The sequence below is a fragment of the Protomyctophum parallelum genome (assembly GCF_964188405.1).
Source record: "Protomyctophum parallelum genome assembly, chromosome: 13".
NCBI classification, from domain to species: Eukaryota; Metazoa; Chordata; class Actinopteri; order Myctophiformes; family Myctophidae; genus Protomyctophum; species Protomyctophum parallelum.
Window position 1 is genome coordinate 44,269,749 of NC_139708.1, and position 26,059 is coordinate 44,295,807.

General features: G+C 42.1%; 1 protein-coding gene across 1 annotated transcript; it reads left to right on the plus strand.

The window, feature by feature from the left end:
- Positions 1 to 18,681: 18,681 nt before the first annotated feature.
- Positions 18,682 to 21,708, plus strand: eif1 (eukaryotic translation initiation factor 1). The gene is made up of 4 exons (XM_083779370.1): positions 18,682 to 18,888; positions 19,947 to 20,110; positions 20,481 to 20,582; positions 21,247 to 21,708. Exons 1-4 carry the CDS (start codon positions 18,858 to 18,860, stop codon positions 21,289 to 21,291), a joined length of 342 nt encoding a protein of 113 aa, XP_083635496.1. The 5' UTR covers positions 18,682 to 18,857; the 3' UTR covers positions 21,292 to 21,708.
- The last annotated feature ends 4,351 nt before the right edge of the window (positions 21,709 to 26,059 follow it).

Below are 26,059 nucleotides of genomic sequence, written 5' to 3' on the forward strand. Positions count from 1 at the left end.
CAAATCTTCTCTTATGGGGGGGGGGGGGGGGGGGGGGGGGTCCTCATACAAAGCATTTTCAGATGGTGGTCTGCGGCCAAATACATAATACCATTTTGGGGTCCTTGAAACGAACAAATTTTGAGAACTGCTGATTTAGAAGGAATTTGTAGTGTAATCTGAATCTGTAATCCACAGTGCTTCAGGTCTTAATTTGGGTCAAATACCTTTCAGCTAGGATGCTCATTAGCTGACAAAACAAACTTACGTGTACAGTATAATACCATGAATAAATTGCATAATAATTTAAAGGCAGAGACCCAGAGTTTATTTGTTGCAAATGAAATGACTATAGAAATGCATGTAATTTTACATATTTATAATTCATCTGTTATTTTGTTTTCTCAGATAACTCATCGACACCGCCCCCGGTGAAACCAAAACGTCCCTCTCGCGGTCGACGCTGGAAGAACTTCAGCGCATGTTCTGACGCGCAAACACACCCGGGAATTGACACTGGAGAAGAGAAGCGCGGCCATGCTGGAGAGAGGCCTTACAGCTGTGATCAGTGTGGTAAAAGCTTCCGCCAAAAGAAAACCCTTGTAGTCAGTGGCGTGCACAGACATTTAGAGGGGCAGGTGCTCAGGTGAAAAAAGGGCACATTGTGCAGCGCATGGAACCGTCCGGTTGCCTTAATAGTGTGAGATTTATAGATTTTTTGGGGCCTAAATAATATATTGGATATTTTTTATCAAGAATTGATCAATGTCACCATGGTCCACATACTATACAATGTACTGTACATTTTTCCCCCAAAAGGGCACATTGCCAAAAGGGCAGGGGGTGCTCTAGCACCCCCTAGTGTCTATATGTGCACACCACTGCTCTCATGTCAACATGATTGCCATGTAGCGACAGACAGAGTAGCCTAGTAGGATTACCTGCTGTTATGGGCACGACATCCGCAAACAACTGCAAGAATAAGAATAAAGATAAATTACAGAAAGTAGGAAGAAATACTGAAATTACTTTTTATTCCTACATACATATACTTTGGACCTTAACAATATGTTATACTTGTTTATATTATTATGTAAGACTAAGAACTGAAGACTCACTGACCTCAAAGATTACATATCCTAATGGCTCGCCGTCTGCAGTAATGTGAAAGCGAACCTTTGGGTTCTCAATGTTGGCCAGGTGCTCAATGTTGGCCAGGTGCTCAATGTTGGCCAGGTGCTCAATGTTGGCCAGGTGCTCAATGTTGGCCAGGTGCTCAATGTTGGCCAGGTGTTCACTGCTGGCCGGGATCTCAATGTGGACCGGGATCTCAAGCAGGTTCTCAATCCTGGTCAGGTTCTCAATGTTGGTCAGGTTCTCAATGTTGGCCAGTTGCTCAATGCTGGCCCCGTGATCAATGCTGGCCAGGTGTTCACTGCTGGCCGGGACCTCAATGAGGGACGCTACAGGACCACAGCTGCACATCAGTGTGGCGGTGAACGCCAACAAACATAGTTTGATCCGGTTTGATAAGGAAAGCATCTCTGAACTGAAACAGACTGTACAAGTTATTAAACTGCAAACAGAAAAAAGGTCACGTGTGTTAATCTCTACGCATGGAAGAATGCAAGCAGCCCATAGAGTTATAGATGTAGTCCTGTTAGAATGTTAGCCACCTGTTTCCTAAGGAGCATAATATACTGGGGGGGAAACCACACCCCCTTTATGTGGGGTTCACTTCCTCCACACAGCTGATTGTAGTCACTTAACGAGCACCATGTGATACTACAACACATTTTAATGAATTAATAAAAATATATATATATATATATTTTACCTAGAGTAAAAGTCATCAGTGATGTTCATTGCAATGCAATTGCAATGCCATTGGTCCTGATATTTGCGTATAAATAAAATACCCCCCACAGAGGCTGAAATTCACACAAGTGTTTTAACCTATGGCCTTTAACCTTAAAAGTAAAATAACTAATATGTTTTTTTGTGATCATTAGAATGTCTAGAACATGTTTTATTCATTATTGTGAAAGATATCCCCCAAATGTAAAGTATTCATTCATTATTATAATAATTATAAATGTGCGTAAAATTAGCAAAAAATATATATTATTTTTTCATAATTTCCTCTGATAAGTCCTAGTAGTAAAAAGTAGTAGTAAGGTTGAAATCTTTTATTTTTTTTGCAAGTAGAAATGAATCCGGTTTTACAGGGTTAATGATGCAGGACGGGAATGGGATTTGTCAGGGATTCTTGGAGCAGAGGGAAAGGGCTTGTAGATCTGTTTAAGATATTTTTTTGTGGCTTACGCCTTTTATTGGTTTTTTGAAGGGACAGACAGTAGGCTGACAGGAAACGGGAGAGAGATGGGGGAAGACATGCAGTAAAGGCCGTGTCGGGCTCGGGAGTCGAACCCGCGGCACACTGTGACTGGATTACCAGTCGGGTGCCCAGACAGTTACGCCACCGCCTGGGCCTAGATCTGCTATTTTTGAGGGGAAAAAAACACAGCCTCTGCACGATGCGTAACACCAGCGCATTTCTCAACGCCGCCCTTCTCCTGTTGAATCTGCTTATACGCGCAGCACCGCGCTGATCTTATTCTGCGGACTACACGTGGCTCTTGGGCTTTGCTTGGCACAGTTTCCAAAGTAAAACAAAATAATAATAATGCTAAAGTAGAATCCATAGCAAACTAATACACTGGAGCACAGAACTGACTGACACAGTGAATAGCAGGCAGGCTGACAGTGAAGTAGTATAACGGCAAAAAGCCAAAGAGGCAATGCAATTCAGTGTGTCTGGATTTATTTGAGACAATGTCGCAGAGTTGATGGTCAGTGTCCGTGCGCGCCAGCCATCAAGCACACCGTCATCAGGAGGATTAAAGTGTGTTATGCAAGTGTACCCGGGTGCGCTGTTGAATCTCGGGCAATGTGAATCATGGCCATCGGGGACCAGGCAACCGTATTCGGAAACTGTTCCAATTATACGGATTCAGTCCGTCTCAGTGTGAATCCCCTATTAGATGGGGATCCGTGACCAAATACAGATAATTCTGGGGGTCCTTGACATGAAATACTTTAAGAACGACTGACATATAGAAACATATGTTTTTCAGAAGACATTTTGTAGAATCGACCTCAGGTCTAAATGGGTTCGAACACGACCTGTACATTCTACCCAAGAATCCACTAGGCAAAGCAAAGCAAAAAGAACAAAAGTACTGACATCATCTCAAGGTCAACTTTATTAGTATTCGACAGTGATCTCCAAACCAAACTGTGCAACCTAAAAGCCCAGTGTAACAAGCTAAGAAACAGTGTAATTGCCATGACCAAATCAGCCAAATGTAACTTTATCAATGATAAAGCAGAGGAAATCAAAAACAATCCTCGGGAGCTATGGAAGTTACTAAACAATCAACTAGGCTGTGGTCGGAAACTAAAAACCAGGTTTACTAACATAAACATCAAATCGAATAACACCCTCATCACTGACAAACTCGATGTAGCCAACCACTTGAACATCTTCTTTACAAACATTGCAACAAAGCTGGTTAGCAAACTGCCCTCCCACTCTGGGCGTTTTGGTGTAGAGCACATCAAAGCCTTCTACAAAAACCTTGGTGTTTGTAAAGATGATTTTAAAATGACAATGGTAACAACCGAGGAGGTACTTAAAAAACTGAGTGCCCTCCAACCCCACAAGGCCACTGGCCATGACAATATTCCCTCCAAATTTCTCAGAGACTCAGCCTTTTCCATAGCTCCAGTCATCACCCACATAGTTAACCTCTCCATCAAACAGGGACAGGTCCCCCAAGATTTTAAACTGGCCAAAGTAACCCCCTTGTACAAAAAAGGGAGTAAATTAGAACCCGGCAACTACCGCCCTATTTCTATTCTAAGCTCCATCTCGAAAGTGATGGAAAAAATAGTCTATGAACAGGTTGAAAAGTATCTTGCCACTAATAAATTGCTTAGGGTCGACGACAGAGTACAGCATCTTGCAATGGGTCTGGTCCACAAGATTCGATACACCACCAAGATACCCATGTACCTGTCTAAATAATGTAAACGAAGTCCACACCCACAACACCAGAGGGAGTACAACAAACCATGTACAACCCAGATTCGGCACAAACAAGGGACTAAATTCGTTTCGCTCCTATGCCACCAAAATGTGGAACGCCCTACCAACAGTCATTAAGACATGTGAATCCCTTGACTCCTTCAAAACCGCTCTCAAAGGGCACCTACGGATGGCCGCAATTCGAAACTGGCCTCTGTAAAATCTGAATCCCCCCACCCCATTTCCCCTCACTGTATATGTATCTTTACCCTTTTTGCTTCCTATATGATGAATTCCTGTTCTGTTCTTTAGCTACATAGAAGTGTCTATTTGTATGTCTCTAAATGTTTTGATGAATTGAACAATGTGGACCCTGTTGTAAACAAGTGTAATGCTTAATTGGGTCGTCCACTCACAGTTAACAGTCTTTGTATTGAGTTTGTGCTTAAAATGTACTGTAAATTCTACAAACTGTTAATAAATATTTCAATCAATCAATCCACTATGGATGCGCTGATGTTTCTTTAAATCTCCCGACTGACGAAAACCTTTACCACACTGATCACAGCTGTAAGGCCTCTCTCCAGTATGGATGCGTTGATGGATCTTTAAATTCCCCGACTGACAAAAACTCTTACCCCATTGATTGCAGGCAAAGGGTTTCTTCCCTGTGTGTATTCTGTTGTGCACTACAAGGATTTTCTTATGGCGGAAGCTTTTACCACACTGATCACAGCTGTAAGGCCTCTCTCCACTATGGATGCGCTGATGTTTCTTTAAATCTCCCGACTGACGAAAACCTTTACCACACTGATCACAGCTGTAAGGCCTCTCTCCAGTATGGATGCGTTGATGGATCTTTAAAGTCCCCGACTGACGAAAACTCTTACCCCATTGATTGCAGGCAAAGGGTTTCTTCCCTGTGTGTATTCTGTTGTGCACTACAAGGGTTTTCTTATGGCGGAAGCTTTTACCACACTGATCACAGCTGTAAGGCCTTTCTCCAGCATGGATGCGCTTCTCTTCTCCCGTGTGAATTCCCGGGTGTGTTTGCGGGTCAGAACATGCGCTGAAGCTCTTCCCGCGTCGACCGCGAGAGGGACGTTTTGGTTTCACCGGGGGCGGTGCCGATGAGTTATCTGACAAAACAAAACAATAACAGATGAATTATAAATATGTAAAATGACAAAATGCATTTCTATAGTCATTTCATTTGCAACAAATAAACTCTGGGTCACTGCATTTTAATTATTATGACATTTATTATACAAATTCCTTCTAAATCAGCAGTTCTCAAACTTTGTTCGTTTCAAGGACCCCAAAATGGTATTATGTATTTGGCCGCAGACCACCATCTGAAAATGCTTTGTATGAGGGACCCCCCCCCCCCCACCCACCCAAAATCAACCCTGGGTTAAACCTAGCAAGATTTCCTATTAATAAACAAAAATACATTTTCGAGGCGGGTTGCACAATTTCAGCCAATCAGGACAGAGTACTCCTTTATCAGCTTAATTTAGTGGCCAAGTAAGTTCCAATGTTGTCTGCTCATTTCCTTGTGTCATCACTTCCAATTACACATTTATTTGTTAATAAATTAATAAACCTATCAATAAATTGATAAACCAAAATCCCCCTCAAGGACCCCTGGGGGTCCACGGACCCCACATTCCACAGATCCACATTATATACAGATCATTATAATTAAGTCTAGGCATGATAGCACAATCACAATATAGGCTACAGATGTAAATATATTTATGACACAGTAAAATGTCGAAAATTAGTGCTATTCCCCACACACACACACAAGGCTGTTGTTTGCATCGTTAGCAGGCAGCAGCTAGCTTGGCACTGCTCTCTGTGACTGTAGTTGTTTCACCATGTTTGTGCATTTATGAGAAATAAAAAAAACGAATCTGGGAATTATTTAGGGGACCCCCTGGCTATGCGTCGCGTACCCCTAGGGGTCCGCGGACCCCACTTTGGGAACCGCGAGTGAGAGAGAGAGACGCTCTTCTCCTTACAACAGTGTTTCACCGGATTATACTGTTAAATAAATAAATAATCTCAGCGAAAAGTTCAGACACTTCGCCTTGGCGAGTCGTCTGGACTTTCGGGGGGAGTCGTCTTCACTTTCGTGAAGACGACTCGCCAAAAGTGAAGACATCTCGCCAAAAGTGAAGACATCTCACCGGGGCGAGTCATCCGGTATTCGTACGTTTCCTTTCCTTTTGCGGGTCAGAACATGCGTCAAAGCTCCTCCCACGCCGACCGCGAGCGGGATGATTTGGTTTCACCGGGGGCGGTGCCGAAGAGTTATCTGAGAATACAAACAATAACAGAGGAATTATAAATATGTAAAATGACATGCATTTATAATATAAATGCATGTCATTTTACATATTTATAATTAAATGACTACGGTGTATATAAATTTTATATACACCGTAGTCATTTAATTTGCAACAAATAAGCTCTGGACTGGGTCTCTGCCTTTTATTTATTATGCAATTTATAGAGTTGTCCTGACACCGATAATGGTATCGGTCGTAGTATGTGAGTATGTGAGAAGAAATGTGCTAATTGAGTCTGTGCCCAGTGGTAGGATCCACTCCTATTTAAAGGAGGCTGCAGGGACAGGCTAGTTAGTTAGAAGTAGGCAATGACACAGGTAACATCCCTGAGGGAGAGCTACAGGGCCTTGTGTGATCAGGGTACAGCCTGAAGAGAGCTCTTCATTTCTCAGTATTATTATTATTATTGTTATTTTCCTGGTTTCACACTGTTGAATCTGTACTGGACTTTGGTGGAGGTGTTTTAGGGAAAAATAAAGACCCTTAAACTGCATTACCGACTGTTCTTGGAGCCTTGGCTGTTCGGGCAACTTCACAGACCCGTATGGGTCCCTGCATTACTTCATTTATAAGAAGTCTACACAATTAGATAATGTAGATTTTTTTTTATCAACGTTTGCCAACAGCATGGATTTGTCGACAAAATACCCAACAACAAAATATTCTTTAGTTTTGGGTCTGAGAGGCTAAATCTCATCAAATGGTGGTCCGTGGCTCAGATGCCAAATAAATATAATGGGCCTTAAAAATGAAAAGGGTTGAAAACCCCTGCTATAATATTCCCAAATTCCTTCTAAAACAGCAGTTCTCAAACTTTGTTTGTGTCTGGTATGGTACAGTATTTGGCATCACTTCCAATTATGTTCTTAATAAATTAATTTTCATAAATTAAAATCCCCCTCCTCAAAGACTCCTGGGGGTCCCCGGACCCCACGTTTAGACATACCTAGGCTTATTCTGTATAACTTGATCACTGGCATCAACATGGTAGCGATAAGCGTTGATGGTGCTCCTGATGGTAGAAAGTGCTCCTCAGTTAGTGGACACTGGACACCAAGCTCTGACCAAGTTGTGTTCTTGTGTTGTGTTGTGTTCTCCAGGAAATACACCGCGCTGCCACCGCTGTTTGGTGGATTTATTCAAGTGAACGTCATCACCCAAGCTGTTCAACACAACACAATAATCACTCATAATATCAGTATCACGCACAGACACTATAAATGTAATACATAAACAACATATAAGGCCTGGCTGCCTACCTCGCTGCTGCAAGTTATTCAAAGACAGGCAATTCTCTATAATAAACGATTAAAGTTTTACAAGCCACCATTAAAGCATCCTTTGGAACGTGCGTCGGTGCGTGTCAGCTTTAGAGTATATATTGGTGTCAGCTGTGCGTCTCCAAGGGCACTGTTCTTTTAGCAAAGCAAAGCTAGCAAATTTAAGACGATCTCTTCAAAATAAGAGTATCCTCTAGAGTATTGATACAAATTTCATTTGCACATTAAAACGACAAATTAAGCATTTAAATGATGCTATAAGACACACATTATGTTTCTGTGTAAAATTAAGTAATTAAAAAAATAATAATAATAATAATAAAGTTATCTAAATGGATAAATGCTATTCACTGGAGTGAATCTAAGCTAGCAAATATAAGACTTCCGTTAGACGAATTCTTCAAAATAAGAGTATCCTTTAGTGTAGGGCTAAACTGAATCTATTGAAAAACTGTTCATTTGCACATTCAATACTATAACTTAAGCGTAAGGGAACCTTTGGTCATTTTGTGAACACCTCAGACAGTTTTTAAGTTTCGCTCGATTCAGTATTTAGATATTTGATATTCATTTTAGCTGCCCCGCCCCCTTCCTATACACAAACTCCATCTTTGAGGGGCGCTAGCCCCTCCTATATACAGGTTTAATGTTTGTCTTTATTTAAATATTTGTTTAATAAACGCCATTGACAATGAAGGGGAAACATACGTCCTTTTGTAACTCATTAGTTTATTACAAGTTAGAAATATAATTATTTATTTGAACAAGGCCAACCAGGGAAACTCCCCACTGTCGGGTGTAAAGGAGCAACCTGGACACTCATGCATGACGGGTAGGGGAGGATGGGGGAAGATGAACCGTCGGGTAAGTTGAACCACCCCCTGTATCTTTAAAACTACACACATGAGTTGTCATGTGACCTCAAAATCAGGACACACCCACCATTTCAACCTGACTGTGAAGATGAGAGACACATGGACAAAGTGGAAAGTACATTTATACACAAAAAAGTGTTTTTTGCTGGTCAAAGTAAAAAAAATAACTTTTCTGGAATAATCATTTTTATATTAAAGCAAAAGCACCCAGGTCTAAACTTATATATCATGCATGTTGGTGATATACCAATGTATAAAACCCATGTGAATCATTTATCTAAACATTAGCCTGGAGCATTAAGCTAGCCATGTTTTGTCAAAAAGTGGCCATGGGGCAAGTTGAACCAATTCCTTGGGGTAAATTGAACCAATTTTCTTAATGTGAATCACCATTCATATTTTTGTATTAAGTATTAGCTACTCAAATTATACTGAATGACCTTTAATTTGGATGTTTGCAAATGTTTGCAAATTTGCTATATTGTATTAACAATATTGCAAATATTATAAGGTTCTGAATAACAAACTTTATTTAATTGTCTTTATATTGTTTAAATAATAAATAAACAGATAAATAAGACTATTTGCAAAAGGGAAAACTGTTATTAAATTATTTTCAATACGTGAATACATTATCTGTTCAAGTTTAAGCTCTTTACATTAAAATATCATGTGGTTCAATTTTGGATCAACTTACCCCTTACCTGGGGCAAATTGAGCCACTTTTTTCTTTTTTTTTAAAAGGTCATATTTTCATGGCCCTTTGTCATAGCTGCTTACTCATCATTTCAATTGATAGAGGACATCCTGAAATATGTGTAGATCATTAGATTTGACTGCCATCTCATTTTGCCTTGCTTCCAGGACAACTTAAGTAAAAAGTGGTTCATCTTCCCCCATCCTCCCCTATAGGCATCAGGTTAGAAATATAATTATTTATTTGAACAACCTATTTAAAAGGGATGACTACAAAATGTATTCAGAAACCTGGTTAAAATGTCAGTTATGCTAACTATTACCACAATACCAGTAGCCAGGGGGGACCAAAGGTGTCCTTGCTGACAGGGGGAAGGCAGCGAGTGAGGGAGTGATATGAGGGGAGAGCGCACACACACTCAGCCACTCGCACTGCAAGACAAAAGGATATAGTTAATGAATTGCATTTTTATAGCGCTTTCCCAAGTGCTCAAAGCGCTTTACAATGGTTCATTCATTCATACAATTTACAATTTACAATTTAGGCATTTAGCAGACACTCTTAATCCAGAGCGACTTACATTTAAGCAAGAACAAAAGCATGGGAATACATCACATAAAAGCATTTATCATGAAACATGCGTAAGCTAAGAAAGTAACAGTGGAATATCTATATAATATATATCTATATAATGTACTATGGCGTGCTATGATATACAATACAATTATAGTGCTGTCTACATAACATGCTATAAGTCTGTGTCAAATGCTATCTAAGTCAACAGAAATGCTATCTAAGGGGTTAGGGTAAGTGCTATGGGCCATGATGGAGTCTGAAAAGGTGGGTTTTCAGGCTACGGCGGACGATTGGGAGTGATGCTGCAGTTCTGACTGCAATGGGAAGTGCATTCCACAGTTTTGGAGCCAGAAGGGAGAAGAGTTTGGGACGTGTGGAGCGTTGTCCCGGCGTTTTTAGTGAGGGTACTTCCAGCTTCCCTGAATCCCTGCTTTGGCTGATCTGAGTGCGCGGGAGGGTTTGTAGGGTTCAATCATACTTGCAAGATATGGGGGAGCCATACCTTTGGTTGCTTTAAATGCCAGCATCAGAGTTTTGTATTCTGTGCGGGCAGCGACCGGGAGCCAGTGGAGGGAGCGGAGCAGGGGGGAGACATGTGAGAATTTTGGCTGGTTGAAGACCAAGCGAGCTGCTGCATTTTGGATCAGCTGGAGAGGCTTAAGTGCACATGCTGGTAGGCCAGTAAGGAGGGAGTTACAACAGACTGTTGTCTGGATTAGGAGCTGGGCTGATTCCTGGTTGAGGAACGGTCTAATTCGTCGTATGTTATAGAGTGTGAACCTACAGGATCGAGTGACAGCTGTGATGTGAGCTTTGAACGAAAGCTGACTGTCCAGGACAACACCAAGATTCCTGGCTGTTGGGACACATTGGGAGGTGAAGCGGCGAACAGTCGACGCCAGCGTCCTCACTTCCCACATTCAGACACCAATGGTCTCCCCGAGCTCATGCATATGTCAGACCAGCTGGCACGAAGGCCACACCTTCACTTAGTGTGGCCCTCACGTTAATACTGATATATTACTGATTTGAAGTGATTTCTGCTGTTACAATTCCAAACATGACCCGCTTTAATTACGTCTAAATTAGTATTATTAGGAGGAAGTCACTAATGTTTCTCTGGAGAGGCAAGTCTGGAGCTCTCTGGTGGAGCTGTTGCCCCCGCGACCCGACTACGGGTTGAAGATGGATGGATGGATGGGTGGAAGTTTCAAGGGACCGATTGGTAAAGATTATACTGTATGTGTAAATAAACATACGCCTACCGGTAGGCTATATGACATTTTACATATATGTTACATATGATATGTGACATATATGTAACATATATAATATGTACGTTTCATACCAGTCCTTTCCATGTGGGTATAAACAGACTCAACGAGCAAGTTCATTCAGGAAACTGAATGAAGCTTTTATGTTTCTTATAGCCTTGATATTCTATGCTGCACTGCAAGTGGTTCATGAGGGGGAACGGTATTTCATAATATTCTGTAGGCTATAGTACGTGTGTATAAGTAGTCCACATGTAGGCAATTCTTCATTGACTCCGTTAATAGAGCGCCTGACTTGACCACTTGAGCCCTATTTTCTATCTTATGAAGGTGTCACGTTGCAAAGATAGCCTTTACCTATTTGTTAATGTCAGTTTTATTTGACATCTTTCATACTCGATGTGCACTACTTCTACTTAACTGCACTATCTATGACTACTTGTTACTTGAATCAAACTAGAAAATTCGCAATTTAAAAAAAATTGCAGAGTGTGGTTGCCGCAGTGGCTTACATATGCCCCTCCCACTAATGTTGACAGCCAATTACAATGTCGCGTCACCCCTGTGATCATGCGTAAGTGATTCGGAGGGGATTTAACCCCGGAAATTCATGTTTTTGCGACAAACGGTTACATTTCTCGCATTTGCGGCGCCCCCTATGGATGAAAATGGAATTGCTTTTAGAACTTGGTTGATGGAACCACCCCGGACATCTGATTCAAATTTGGGATGGATTGGACATTCCGTTCGTGATTTGCGGCATTTTTTGTAAAATGGGCCCCTCCCACTAACTTCAGACGACGATTGCGGCCGAACGATACGCACTATCGAAGTTCCGCCGTTCGAGTTTTCATCGGAAAGGTCCAGAGATCACGTGTACAGATTTTTGTGAGATTTGGAGAAAATACATTTTGCGAAAAGCAAAAAGTGTGTTTTGGACAAAATTCAAAATGGCCGAAAATCTATCATGGCGGAAATGGGCGTGGCCTATATGGGGGGATGCGTGATGACTCAAGGAATCCAGGGAAATTTTTTATTTTATTTTACGACCTACGGTTCCAGAGTTATAAGCCAAAACGTAAAGTTATAGCGCCACCATGAGGCCGACCGATAAAATTATAAACTTATAGGTTAAATAATTTTAGTGATAAGTATGAATTTTTCCTCCAAGTTTTGTAACTATAGTGATTACAGTCTCCGAGGAAAAAATACTTGAGTGTGAATTTTTGCATTTTCCCATTCATGTCAATGGGAAATTTTAATTCACTAATAAATTCATATCAATTAAACTATACAACATTTCTCTTAGCAAATCACAAGCACACGATTCCCAATTTGACATATGGCTCAAGTGCGTAGGCCTACAGTCAAAACTGTGGGACTAGTAGTGCGGCAAACTTTGTCTTACTCCAGGTAAATAATAATAATACGGAAAGTGTTACAGTTACTAGAGTCTGGTTGCCCTTTGGGGAAATGAAAGCCTGGTATCGAGGCTACCCTTTGGGCAACCACACTAATAACTTGCAATTTCATGGAACTTGGTGTAACGTGATTACCCTCTGCTGGACATTTGGAGGAACTGCTGTCACAAGTATTCTCATTATTTACTTGCATCATGTTGTAGATGCATTCCTTTTTATTTTGCATAGTGAGTCAAGGTGAGTTAAGCAGACATTTACCTGTGTTCATTTTGCATAGTGATTTAAGGTCAGTTAAAACAGACAGCTTCCAACCTGAAAAAGATCTAAAGGATCAAACCATAGTTTCAAATGAACATTTGGAGCATTAAAAACAAGAGCTGCAAGCTTTTGTTTTTATTTTTTAAACAGAACTACTGTGCTTGGGGGCACGGTGGCACAGTTGGTAGTTGTTGGAATATGATCTTTATTGTATATATATTTTTTATTATTGATAACTCTTATTGTGAAGTACCAAACCCCAGACCGGAAATTATTGTTGACTGTGTGTGTAATATAACCAGGTGTAAATAAATCAACTCAGTGACGTGTGTCGTACTGATCCAGCAACACATAGCTGATGCCTCCTGGTGTGTTATTTATTTACTCCAAGTGTTATTCCTCCGTCATGTATTTCTTCACTTCTTATTTCTGGTAGGCCTACAACACGCTATTACAGCTGTGAAACTCAACAGTAGTGCTGTCGCCTCACAGCTAGAAGGTCCTGGGTTCGATTCCCGCTCGGGAAGCTGTGGGTGCTGGCAGCGTGTTTCCTCCTCCGCGTCATCAGTGCCCATACCCGAGGCGGGGTTGGCGAAAGGGCCTTTCTGTGTGGAGTTTGCATGTTCTCCCCGTGTCCCCTAGGGTAGGTAGTAGGTACCCTCACAAAAAACTCCCCCTGGCCAGCCGGGGCAGCTGATGGAGGGGAAAGGAACTGGTTGGAATAACGTGTTCCTTCCACGTGCTACGTCCAACCAGGGAAACTCCCCCCTGTCAGGTGTAAAGGATCAACTTGGACACTCATGCCTGAGTTGCTCTTCCCATGTCCCCCATATATGGGGACTAGGTTGGCGGAGGGTGTGTAGAGCCCAGGATCACATTAGATAATTGACACAGGGGTGAAAAATCGGTTACAAAATTGTGGGATAAAAATTATATATATAAAAAAGAACTACTGTGCTTGATTTGATATACTCCGCTAAAGGCCGGAGACTATTAGCCTATGTGTTAGCCCCTGTCCGTTCTTCCGTCTGTGAGCAGCATATCTCCAGCACCGTTGAACCGATCGGTGTGAAACTTTGCATGCACACTCCTGGTAGAACAAGAAATAACCACAATATTTCAAATTAGCCTCATGGTGTCATTATAATAAGACGGCCCCTCACATTTTGGCCTACCATAAAGAGAGAGATTGAGAGAGAGAGAGAGAGAGAGAGAGAGAGAGTGTGTGTGTGTGTGTGTGTGTGTGTGTGTGTGTGTGTGTGTGTGTGTGTGTGTGTGTGTGTGTGTGTGTGTGTGTGTGTGTGTGTGTGTGTGTGTGTGTGTGTGTGTGTGTGTGTGTGTGTGTGTGTGTGTGTGTGTGTGTGTGTGTGTGTGTGTGTGAGAGAGAATCAGTTTCCAAAAATGGAAATGGAAAATCCTTGATTTCAAGGTTAACCTCCAAAAACTGTTCTGCAATGCAAACATAGTTCATGATTATATAAAGCAGGTGCTACAACTGCTGATCAGGAGCAGGGCAGGCTGGAGGATGCAGCCATAACTCTGCAAGGGCCTCAACCACCAGGCAGACATTAGTCAAGACCAGGGAGCACCAGCCTCTACTCCCTCTTGTTCTTCTGCTGATGTCTGGAACGAAATCCTTATGTCCTTAGAGAGAACGGCTTGGGAGCATGGGTGGAGCTACGCAGAGAAGCTGGACGAGCTCTATGAGCAACTGAGTGCCTCCGAGTCTGAAATGTGCTTCGTCTACTCCCTGCCAGAGCATGTAAGAGAAGACTACGTCCTTCTCACTGATCAGCTGACACTGCGTTACCGTCAGTCTGTCCCACCTTCTACTGTTCGTCATCACCAGGTAGTCCAGCTGCAATTCACAACGGCCACGGCTGTGGAGCGGCCTGCTGCTGATGTAGCCCTTCCAAGCCACACCTCAAAAGTTGAACAGCAACATGGAAGTTTCGATGGACCGGGCCTGATTAACGATGCAAGCGGATCTGTGATGCCTCCGCAAGAGGGAAACGACACCAACCCCTCACCAGTCATTGCTAAGTCTGAGACCGGATCCGACTTCATACTGGCAGCTGATGGAGCCTTACAAGAGGGAGGAGAGATGTTCATTGAGGGTGAGCCAGTGTCAAGCTGTTACATCACTGAGAATTCAGTGGGGAGCAATACAGTCTCTAAAGTGCTTCTCCTGAACCCTCCAACCTTCCCACTGGAGCCAGCTGACCTGACCGACAGTGTACACTCAGGCCATGGCCTTGTGGACAAGGATAAAGAGATGCCCATTCAAGTCTGTAAACTGCCTCCCCTCAGCACCAACCCACTGAGAGACCCCTGTCTTGGGATCAGGGGAGCCATGGAGAACTCTCCCCCGCCCACCCTGGAATGGCAGCAAACAGTTGATGACATTGCTGAATCCGGTGAGGTGCAGACACCAGACAAGGAACCTCCTGACACCTCTGCTAGACAACTACCGCCAGACAAGCTTCCAAAGAAACCTCCTCCTGATCTTCCTTCTCTACACAGCCTGCGTCCACCAGAGAGCCTACACAGCCTGCGTCCACCAGAGAGCCTACACAGCCTGCGTCCACCAGAGAGCCTACACAGCCTGCGTCCACCAGAGAGCCTACTCAACCAGCGTCCACCTGAGAATCTACTCAGCCTGCGTCAAAAGAAACCTCCTGACCCCCATACTGTGCTCATCCTGCGCCCACCAGAAAACCTGCCACGCCTGCATCTACCAGAGACTGTGTCCAGCTTACACCCACCACATACTTCATCGAGCCTGCAGTCAGCTGGGCCGGACAGAGGTCGGTCAGGTGACCAAAAAGGGTAGGCCAGTCAACAGGCTTGCCCACAAGGATAGCTCGGATTGAACTGAGACATTGATCTGAGACACAGACGTCTAACTAAATGTTTCATGCACAATTATTGAGTTTTGGTTTTGAATAGGGACATTTTGAGTTTCAGTAAATGACAAGAAGTTAATTTGGATTGCCTAATGAAGGAATTGGACAGTTTGTTTAAGAGAAAGTTCAACATTATTGCATGCCTGCTGTTTATTGTGTTGTGTGAAATGCTTTGTGTTGATTCATTTGAGATGAAGGTGCTGAAGGGACTCAGCACTCTAGAGGGGGGGGGGGGGGGGGGTGTAACGCGGGAACCATTGCCAACCTATGCCCTGCTACTATATTGCCCACAACCTATTGTGTGTGTCCTTACTGAGTGTAATGTGTTCTGATTGGATCTCAGCTAAGAGAGTTATGTGTTGTGTTCTGTTCAGCCCGCGAGTATTGAGTTGTCTTCCGGATCCCAGAGTGTATGGTCGTCGAGTGAATAATCCTCCGGACTGACAGCCACAAAGACAGAGTGTATATGCGTGAGCTACAGGTACAGTGTACTGCTGTAGTGTAGCCTGTGATTTCGCAGCTGTTGAGAGTTGTTATTATTGCCGTGCCGTCCTGTGAACTGTGTTACCTGCCGTTCTACTAGTAAAGTTACTGACTGCCTGTAAATCCTTGTTGTGGCATTATTGCACCTACTCGCCTCCAACATCACATGAAGTGTAGTCAAAGTAAGTCCACAACTATATAAGCTCACAATGCATTGTGATGTGACACATTGTGAGCTGTTAGATCTGCACAATAAGCTCACAATGCGTTGCAATGTGACACGTTGTGAGCTTGTAGATCTGCTATTTTCAAAAGATTATTAGGCTATACATTACAATTTTATACATTTGAAAACTTGTGAAATGGGACATTCTTCACAATGACTACTTTCGAGTTTTGGTACTACTTTGAGTAGTCCACATTTTTTATTTTGAATTCCCGAATATTACTTGCAGGGTATATTTATACGTGAGAATTGATACTTTTACTTTAATAAGTAAAACAAAAACAATAGCAATACAAAAATGTGAGTACTTTTTCCACCACTGATCATAAAACGCGTTGCTGAGTAGGCTAGTCTGTAAGCTATTTTACATTGTAAATTAGCTGAGGGCATTGAAACTATTTTTGCTTCCTACTCTCCACTTTTTGTATAGGCCATAACCTATTACACCTATTAAAACAGGCTCCATATAGTTTTTATGAATTGAACAAGGTGGACCCTCTTGTAAACAAGTGTAATGCTTTATTGGGTCGTCCACTCACAGTTAACAGTCTTTGTATTGAGTTGGCTTAGATAGCATTTGACACAGACTTATAGCATGTTATGTAGACAGCACTATAATTGTATTGTATATAGTCATAGCACGCCATAGTACATATGTATAGCATAGTAGTAAATATGTATAGTTTATATGTATAGTGTATGTATAGTTTCATTATATAGATATTCCACTGTTACTTTCTTAGCTTACGCATGTTTCATGATAAATGCTTTTATGTGATGTATTCCCATGCTTTTGTTCTTGCTTAAATGTAAGTCGCTCTGGATTAAGAGCGTCTGCTAAATGCCTAAATTGTAAATTGTAATTGTAAATTGAGTTGTGCTTGAAATGTACTGTAATTCTGCAAACTGTTAATAAATCAATCAATCAATCAATCAATCAATCAATCAATCAATCCATCAAAAGGCTATAATGTTAAAGCTCATGTAAAAAATAAAAATAAAAGAATCACCCACTTTACAGCTGTAAAGATTCTCGTTATTTACCATTAGTCATTATTTTTTAGATACCGTAAGTATTAGGCCTATTCTTTTTTAGAACGTTTTTTTTTTAAAGTTAAATATTTTCAGGTAGTCTAGCCTAGAGATGCCAATTATTTTGAGAATGTTTCTCATTTATTTTGTGATAGATCATTGAGGATAGGCTATGTCATTATTTGAGGATTATGACACTATTAAATGATTAGTTTGAGATAGATTAATTATTTTGAGAATGTTTCCCATTATGTTTGACTAGATTAGATTAACTGTGTATATTTTACTTTTTCATCATCCTGGCGAAAATGGGCTTGGTGGCCTGGAACAACAATGACGTAATCTCTTTCCGGTAAAGTTGAGAAATGCCCAAATAAATGCCCTAGTTATTGCTCCGTCGTCCGAGGGTGTCGTGCGCCCGAATAATAGCCGATCTACATGCTCACGACCATTCGCGTCCGCAACTAGTCGTGAGCTTGTTGATCGGCTATTTCAGCACCGTCCCACGGCGAATTCCAAGACCTCATCTCAGATCACCATGAACAAGTCCAGTGTTGCCAGATTTTGTGAGAGACACAAGCAACGAGTTCTATGAAATCAAGCCCAAAATAAGCGACTAGGGCAATTTGAAAATAGCCGATCAAACATTACTGTTACTTTAAACAACATAAGGAACGAGCCCAAATAAAGAGGCTACACTTTCACTTCACTCCAAGAGTGAAGTGATTTATATCTGTATCAGATAGAAGATAGATACCGGTAGATAGATAGATAGATAGATAGATAGATAGATAGATAGATAGATAGATAGATAGATAGATAGATAGATAGATAGATAGATAGATAGATAGATATACTGTATTGAGGGGGTTGAGCCCATAGCTCATACCGGAATGCAATAAGGTTAACAATACATCAAAAAAAGGTGAGGGCACAGATTAAAAGAAAGACAAATATATTAAAAATATATTATGAATGAGCATGAAAAATAATTTACCAAAAGCTAAAAGCTAGAAAGCCAATAGTCCAGACAGTACTAACAGCGGCTGACCGCCTCTATTGATGTATATTGATGTACAATAGTGTTACAAGCATCTTTACAGACAAACAAGCCCAAGGTCGCTTATAATACGCGGACATGGCAACACTGAACAAGACGTCGGTGACGTTGGGGTGGGGGCGGGGCCTATAAAGCCCTGTGTTTTGTCCTCTTCGTGCACAACTCACATACTCCATTTTGTGAGCAGCCTTTGAACGGAGCAGCAGCATCAACGAGAAGAAGTCCCTGTTCTAACAATCATCCACCGTCGAACGAACACTTGAACAAAAAAACAACAGTTAAAGCCGTTTGAACCGCGCGATAACCGAAAGTTATTATCCGAAAGGAAAGCCAATCTTATCGTATGTCCGCTATCCAGAACCTCCAAACTTTTGGTAAGTTTTTTTTCCTCTTTTTTTTTTTTTTAACGCTAACCGACACGGGACAAACAAGGGTGGGGGAAGGGCGGCTGCGGTGCCAGTGTTAGCTTAGCTAGCCTAGGCCAATGCAAGCTACATCGAAGCGAATGTTAAGCCGTTAAACTGTCCTGTCAGTATTGTTTACCTTTTGAGAGTTTCGACCTAGTTGTTTTTTATCAACGACCGGAGAGGAAATGTGACGTTAAAATGTAAATCCCCCGTGTTAAGGGTCGGCCTAGGCTAGCGGGGCCTTTCGACGCCGCAGGCTGGGCCGTCGGACTCTAGGCCTCAAATCCGACATTTATAAATACAAGAATGATTAAATGAGTTACATCCTCACGACAGCGTTTATTAACTTCGTATATGTTAATAAAAACGGCTATTTCCCAATAACATGGCTGTAACGTCCCTTAATGTCTAATGTCGGATTTAGCCGTTAACGGTCGATTTATAGGTCGTTGTTCTAAATGTTACATAATATGAAATGAGCCTTCAAACAAAGTCACCACGGCGACAAATGGCAGCGTTAACCATAGCTTTGTTTTCGGTATAGATTGCGAGTGTCTGTAGTTTACCAAAAAGCGTCTTTAGCCAAGGTTTACAGGCAAATGATCAACATCTATTGTGGTTGCGTTCATTATTTGGCCCAGATGCTGGACCGCTCTAGTCTACAGCCGTTGTTTTGTTTGCTTTATCGCGGCGGCAGAGGGCTGCAACAAGGCTAGCAGCCTTTAGGCCCCATCATGAGTAAGCAGTTGTTTAAAAGCTGCCCGTGGATTGGATTCAGGAAGGAACGTGTCATTGGAACGTGATGTTTTGCTTGTGTTGTGACCACCAGAGCCAAGCCACTGAACGGTATCGGCCATAGCCTCCCCTACCCAGATACTTGAATGTTTAATCGTCATTTCAGACAATTAGGTCTTTGTTGATCATGAAGGTTTTTTTGTATTTCTCCCTTACCCAGTTTATCTTTCTGTGCTGGTATTGTTCTAATCATGTATCCCCCCATTGTGTTTTCTCCCTCCCCCACGCAGACCCCTTTGCTGATGCAACTAAGGGTGATGACCGCCTCCCAGCTGGGACAGAGGACTACATCCATATAAGAATCCAGCAGAGGAACGGTAGGAAGACCCTCACCACCGTCCAGGGCATTGCCGGCGACTATGACAAGAAGAAGCTAGTCAAGGCCTTCAAGAAGGTAAGGAACTTGGAATGAATGTGCTGTGCTACTATTGACCACTTTCACCCCATTGTTCCTATATTGGACATATGAGATTAAAAGCAAAAACAAATGTGGTGCATACAGCTTTTGTATATCGGCTATTTAAGTAAGGCATGAGTGGTTGTGTGTTCAAATATAACCTGGGTTTATTTCTTAAAGCCTATCCAGTTCTGTTTGGGATTGTTACCAAGTTCATGTGTTATTTGTACAGTATTTTTTAACGGGGGGGATGGTGATGCAGTCCAGATTGGAAAGGAGAGGGTGGGGTCCTGCAAAAGTTTACCATGTGGATTTTGAGTATTATGTTAGATGATAATCAATACATGGTGTTCCCCCCCCCCAACAGAAGTTTGCCTGTAACGGGACAGTGATTGAACACCCAGAGTATGGTGAAGTGATCCAACTGCAGGGAGACCAGCGCAAAAATATCTGCACGTTCCTCACAGACGTAAGTTGGTCACAGCCATGCATCAATTATCCACATGCTGTCACATGTTGGTCCTATTCATAACAGTCCTTTTATGTCGCTGTGGTCTCGAGCTGTAATTTCAGTATATGAATAAACCACTGGCTGGTACTTAAAGTGACTTATGATTGGACACCTGGTGCTTTTGACTACTTGCACAAATGCAGATCACAAGGATAAAGGATTGCATAAAGTGGCCATACATGAATGTAGTCTAGACCATGCATGGTTGAGTCGGTCTAATGAGCTTTATTTGGCTGAAATCTTTTGTGCTAGCCACGTCCTCTGTGTGTTGGGTGTATGTGGCCATCTGCTCGGTGGCTCCCAGAAAGTCCATCTTTCCATAAAGTGTGTAGTGTAATTGTCATGTTGAGGACAAAGTAATTTAATTTGGCGTCAATAGATGTTTGGACCGTGACCTGAGATCAGCAGTCATTCTGGCTCGCCTTCAGCCAGCTGCCCTCTGGGTCAAAGGTCTCCATTGCAACACTCCCCATATAAATAATTTGCATAGAAATGAGGAAATGTCGCTAGATAGTACAGAAACAGGTCACTTGAATCCTTTTGGTGTGCATTTTACTCGGCGACGATAAAGTTGTTTTCAAATTGAACACTGCTGAACTCATTTATCATCCTGTCTCTCCAGATTGGCCTGGCCAAGGAGGAACAGCTCAAAGTCCACGGCTTCTAGAGGCTTCCAGCAACCCTCCCCATCTCATCCCTCCTCCAGTCCTGAATCACTTCTTTAGCCCGTTCCCCTCCTCCCGACCTCCTAGAGGCCCTACCAGCTCCTTTTAGATCATGTGCTGATGACGACTGACCTCCATGATGGGACTCTGTAACACCAATACCCCCCTAGACCAGCAGGGGGCAGGCCTGCTCTCACATACTGTCACCACTAAAGCTAACGCGGCTCCACACCACATCAGGGATGAGTGGTGATGATGATTTACCCCGTCCCCTCTTCCTCTGCATTTTATTTTATTCCTCCCTCCCCTCGGTATTTCTTCCCTTTTTATTTTAAGTCTTGCGCCGTGTAAAGGAGGCGCAGAGTATGTAACATTTTTGTTTTGTACAACATGTTTAAATAAAATGAGTTGAGTCCATATTGAGTGTGCTAATGTGGAATGTTATTAACTTATAGTTTTGATTTTCCTGGAGGAGGAATTTGTTTGAGACATAGCATCAAAAGTGTGTATTTGTCCCGCAGATTTCCAGTGCAACTATGATTCCATGCTAAATATGAACTACCCAAATAATGCTGACTACATTATGGTTCGTTCGTTATATTGCAAACTGCATCATGACTTACAGTTTAGATTTTAGAACAAGCATTTTCTGCCGTTTAAGGTGCTGTGATTCTTTTCTGTTAACTGGTTTCTCCAGCTCTTGGTAGACATGTCAGTACACTAATCTAATCAGTAATGAACTCTTAACAGTATTAACAAGTGAAAGGGGGTACTGGTGACAAGCATTTTAGCCTGGTAAATCTAATGCAGACTAGTCTGCTCTGAGAAGAGCCAATTGGTGTCAGTGTTTTCGTTTCCCCCACTGACAGTCGGGTGTAGATCGGCTATTTTCAGAGTGTAAAATCAGTCATTATGATGGCATCAAGGCCTGCCACAATATATTTTAGGCTACATCAACTGTAGATTTAGTCAACTAAAATTAGACCAACACTAAGACATTCCAGGTGACAAAACTATTCAAAAGACTGACTAAAACTTTGCTGCCAAACAACACTGGTGTCAATCACAAGCCCCTGAGCTTGCACACAATCAAAGCTATTTACAAATCTTGTAAGTAACATATCACTTAGTTCTTTCAGGCAGTCCTGCAATTTTGTCATTTTAGCGAGTTCCTTTGACAAGGCTACCAGGCTGTGCATATGTGAGGCCCCAAGGGCCTCATACCATTACCAACAAGACATATTGTGTGTGTGAATAAATACATTCTGGGTTCAGTGTGTTCTCTAGGGCAGATGGCAGATCTCTTGCATGTGTTTCCCATATTTCCCTTCAAGGATGAGAACCCACGCACACAATCATGAGCATGCACAAATAATCAGCACACTCGCCACAAACATGCGTGGGTGGGCCCACATCACTGCGCCCAGCCGTGCACAGCCATGTACAGGATATAATATAGGCAGGAGGAGATGGATAACGCACTATGGTGCTGATGCTGAATATTCAGACTATAAAGCACCCACAAACACACCATCTGTGGAAGAAGGGAAAGCGAGTTAACCAGGCATGATTTTGTACCAGAGCCTGCGCTAGAAGGCAAGGTTAGTTTTGCATATGCATTAGTTTTGTGTGTGTTTTTTCAGTCGTTTTTATTGGCTAGTCGTCAGAGGCAGTCAACATTAAAAATAAATGGCTGATGTAAAAGTTTACACATTTGCTTTCAAAATAGCTGTTTATATAAATTGTAGATCGGTTATTATGGAAGGTTTGGACACTTTCATATGCATGTCTTAAGTAGCATATGACATATTGACAGAAGAGGGAGAGGATTACAAAGCTTAACAGTCGAGAGAACAACATAAAGCAGCACATGATACAGAGAAGAGGACTAGTACTACTGGTCTCCAACGCTAGAGGGTAGTGGTGTAACAGGAGTCTGGGTTGGAAAAAATTTAAGACATCTTGGCATTGTCCTCTTATATCTCTCTCTCCCCCCAATTAATACAAGCAAACTATTAGCATCTTAGGAAAATAGATATAATCGTGTGTGTGTCATTATTGTCTTCTCCAGGGGACTTCACTTCTGTGTTTCTCCTAAAGACTACTGACATTTTCATCTCACACACACACACACACACGCACACCTCCCAGAGACTAGAGACTCATCTGTGTTGAATTACAGTGTCACATATTTCATGTTTAGAACTTGTCCTCAAATTAAAAACAAAAAATTTCACTAAAGTTTAGAATGCTTAAGCCCCCTGGGAACAAAATGTATTATAGCATACAGTGCACGCACGCGCACGCACACACACACACACACACACACACACACACACAGTCTAGGTGAGACATGACCTTTGACACGATCTAAATGTCTCATTAGAGGAGCGTGCAGGGAGACAAAATGTACTTCATCATATAGGCCAAAAAGTGACGCTTCACTTTGTGAGCTCGCAGATCTGTCTGTCTGTCTGTCTGTCTGTCTGTCTGTCTCTACCCCTGCTGAAATGTCACAATCATCTTTAGAAGACGATCATTATTGACTGCGAGGCAGAACAGTTCTTTGCATTTTAAATGCCAGCGACAGAGCGTGTCCTTTAGAGCTATGCGTCTCCTTACGTGTCCTGCATTCAGAGAGCTCACTTTGAGCACATCGTGGTTGTTGTATACAGTATATCTCTATAGCGAACAAGCTTGTTCGCTGAAAGGAAAAAAAAAACATCTTTATGGGTCAGTCAGTTCTGCACAGGGCCTATAACCATGTAAGCCCTTTTCGGGCTAGCCTCCAGTGAATGGATTCAGAAGGTCCCCGGTTTGCCGGGTGCTCATTGCTCCCAATAGTTAGGCTGGGTAAATGCAGAGGACACATTTTCCATTATGTACATTTGTACATGCAGTGACAAAAATAAAATACCCCAAAGGAGTGGGGAGTAAATTATATTAATTATTAATTGTATTCTATATTTCATCCTATGAAGGTGTACTACTAGTGTACAACTTTCGGCGCACTTGGAGATCGTCTATTTCTCTCATGACGAAAGATAAAGGGCTTCATGTAACATTTGCATTTAGGACGTTTCAGACTAAAGAGACAGCAATTTGATGACAGACAGGTTCAAATCACATTGTGAAAATGTGGACAAAGGCACTAGTTGGTATTTCAAATAATTTATAAGATTGTTGTTATGAATGTAATCCTTCATATGATTATATTGTGACTCTTCCAAGTCAGGTGACCATGCATGGTGGCCAACGCGCTAGTCGAATACTCTTTGTTCAAACGTTTGACCCAAAACATGGTACTTATGATGATGCTCATGATGTACACACACACACACACACACACACACACACACACACACACACACACACACACACACACACACACACACACACACACACACAAATCACAAAAATCACCAACAGAATGTCCAATCCACCCCAAATATCATTCACATGCAGAGGGTGGTTTAATCAACAGAGATCCCAAAGCATTTTCATCCATAGTGGGTGCCGCAAAGGCAGAATTTTTATTTTATTTAATTTGGCCTTTTTGTGTTCAGGCCAGGTTTTTCCTTAACCCATGAAACTCCATGAAAGATGATGAACTCAATGGCGAGCTAAGTTCCAGATAAGAGACGTCAACCTGTTATTTGTCCTACCTGGACAGTAGTACCTCTGAACCACTCAAACCCCCATTTCTCCACCCCATACACAGACCAACACATTACCCCTTTGACTTTGAAATGACTTTGACCGTGGACAAACCATGAACAATTGACTGAGTCTACATTTGGGTTGAATTTACTCTGATTCATATCTGAATTGTTGTTTATTTGACTTACAATACAAATGACGCTAGTTTTGTGGATTAATTTACTTTTAATGCGTGGCCCCCTGTGCCCCCCACAAAATGTCCGGAACTACTTAATATTCACCAAAACCAGAGCAGAACTCTTACCATGGGACTCGGAGAAATCAATTAATACAGTTGCAACCACTACTGTATGTTAATGGAAAGTATTTCATACAACTTAAGGTTGACAAACCATAACTAGTGTCTGAGATGAATGCTCAGGAGGATCCAGTCTGGGGGAATTACGTGTGCATGTGATTCATATTTTGGGTTCTCTTGTGTTTCCCCCCCCCCCCCTGGATAATCAGAATTAGTATGAAGTTCCATAACATGATTTTTGTGTTGCATAATTTTATTGAGTCCAATAAGCGACTGACTCCACCATAACATGGGCCATTTCACACTCTCGCCCAATTATTCAATTGGACAGCACCTCGTAGGCTCATACACAGTCTGCTGGTTGAGCTGTGCTCAAACGGGGGACAATTGCCGAAAACCCCATCAGTCTGCAAGCACCGAAAATGGAACTATTCATGAACAAAAAAAGGAATTGCTAGAAGCACGCGTTGCTAATCAATTGCGCCGTTGTAAATTGCACTGTATGTGCTCGGGTGTCTATATTAACCACTTACAACCTGGCATGTCAATTAGCATGCAAGGCTAAACTATTCTCACACATTTTTTTTTTTTTTTTAATGCATGTGCATTCCTTGTGTCTCCATGCAGAGATACTGTATTTCCAGAGGAGGCAACCTGGCATCGGTCCACAGCGTTGCTGAACATTACTTCATCCAGGATGTGATCAGATGGCTAACTCACGATTTCCCTCCCACCTGGATAGGAGGATATGATGCAACACAGGTGAACAATGGCCCAAACCCAAGGGGTCTGATATTATGACAATGTCATAA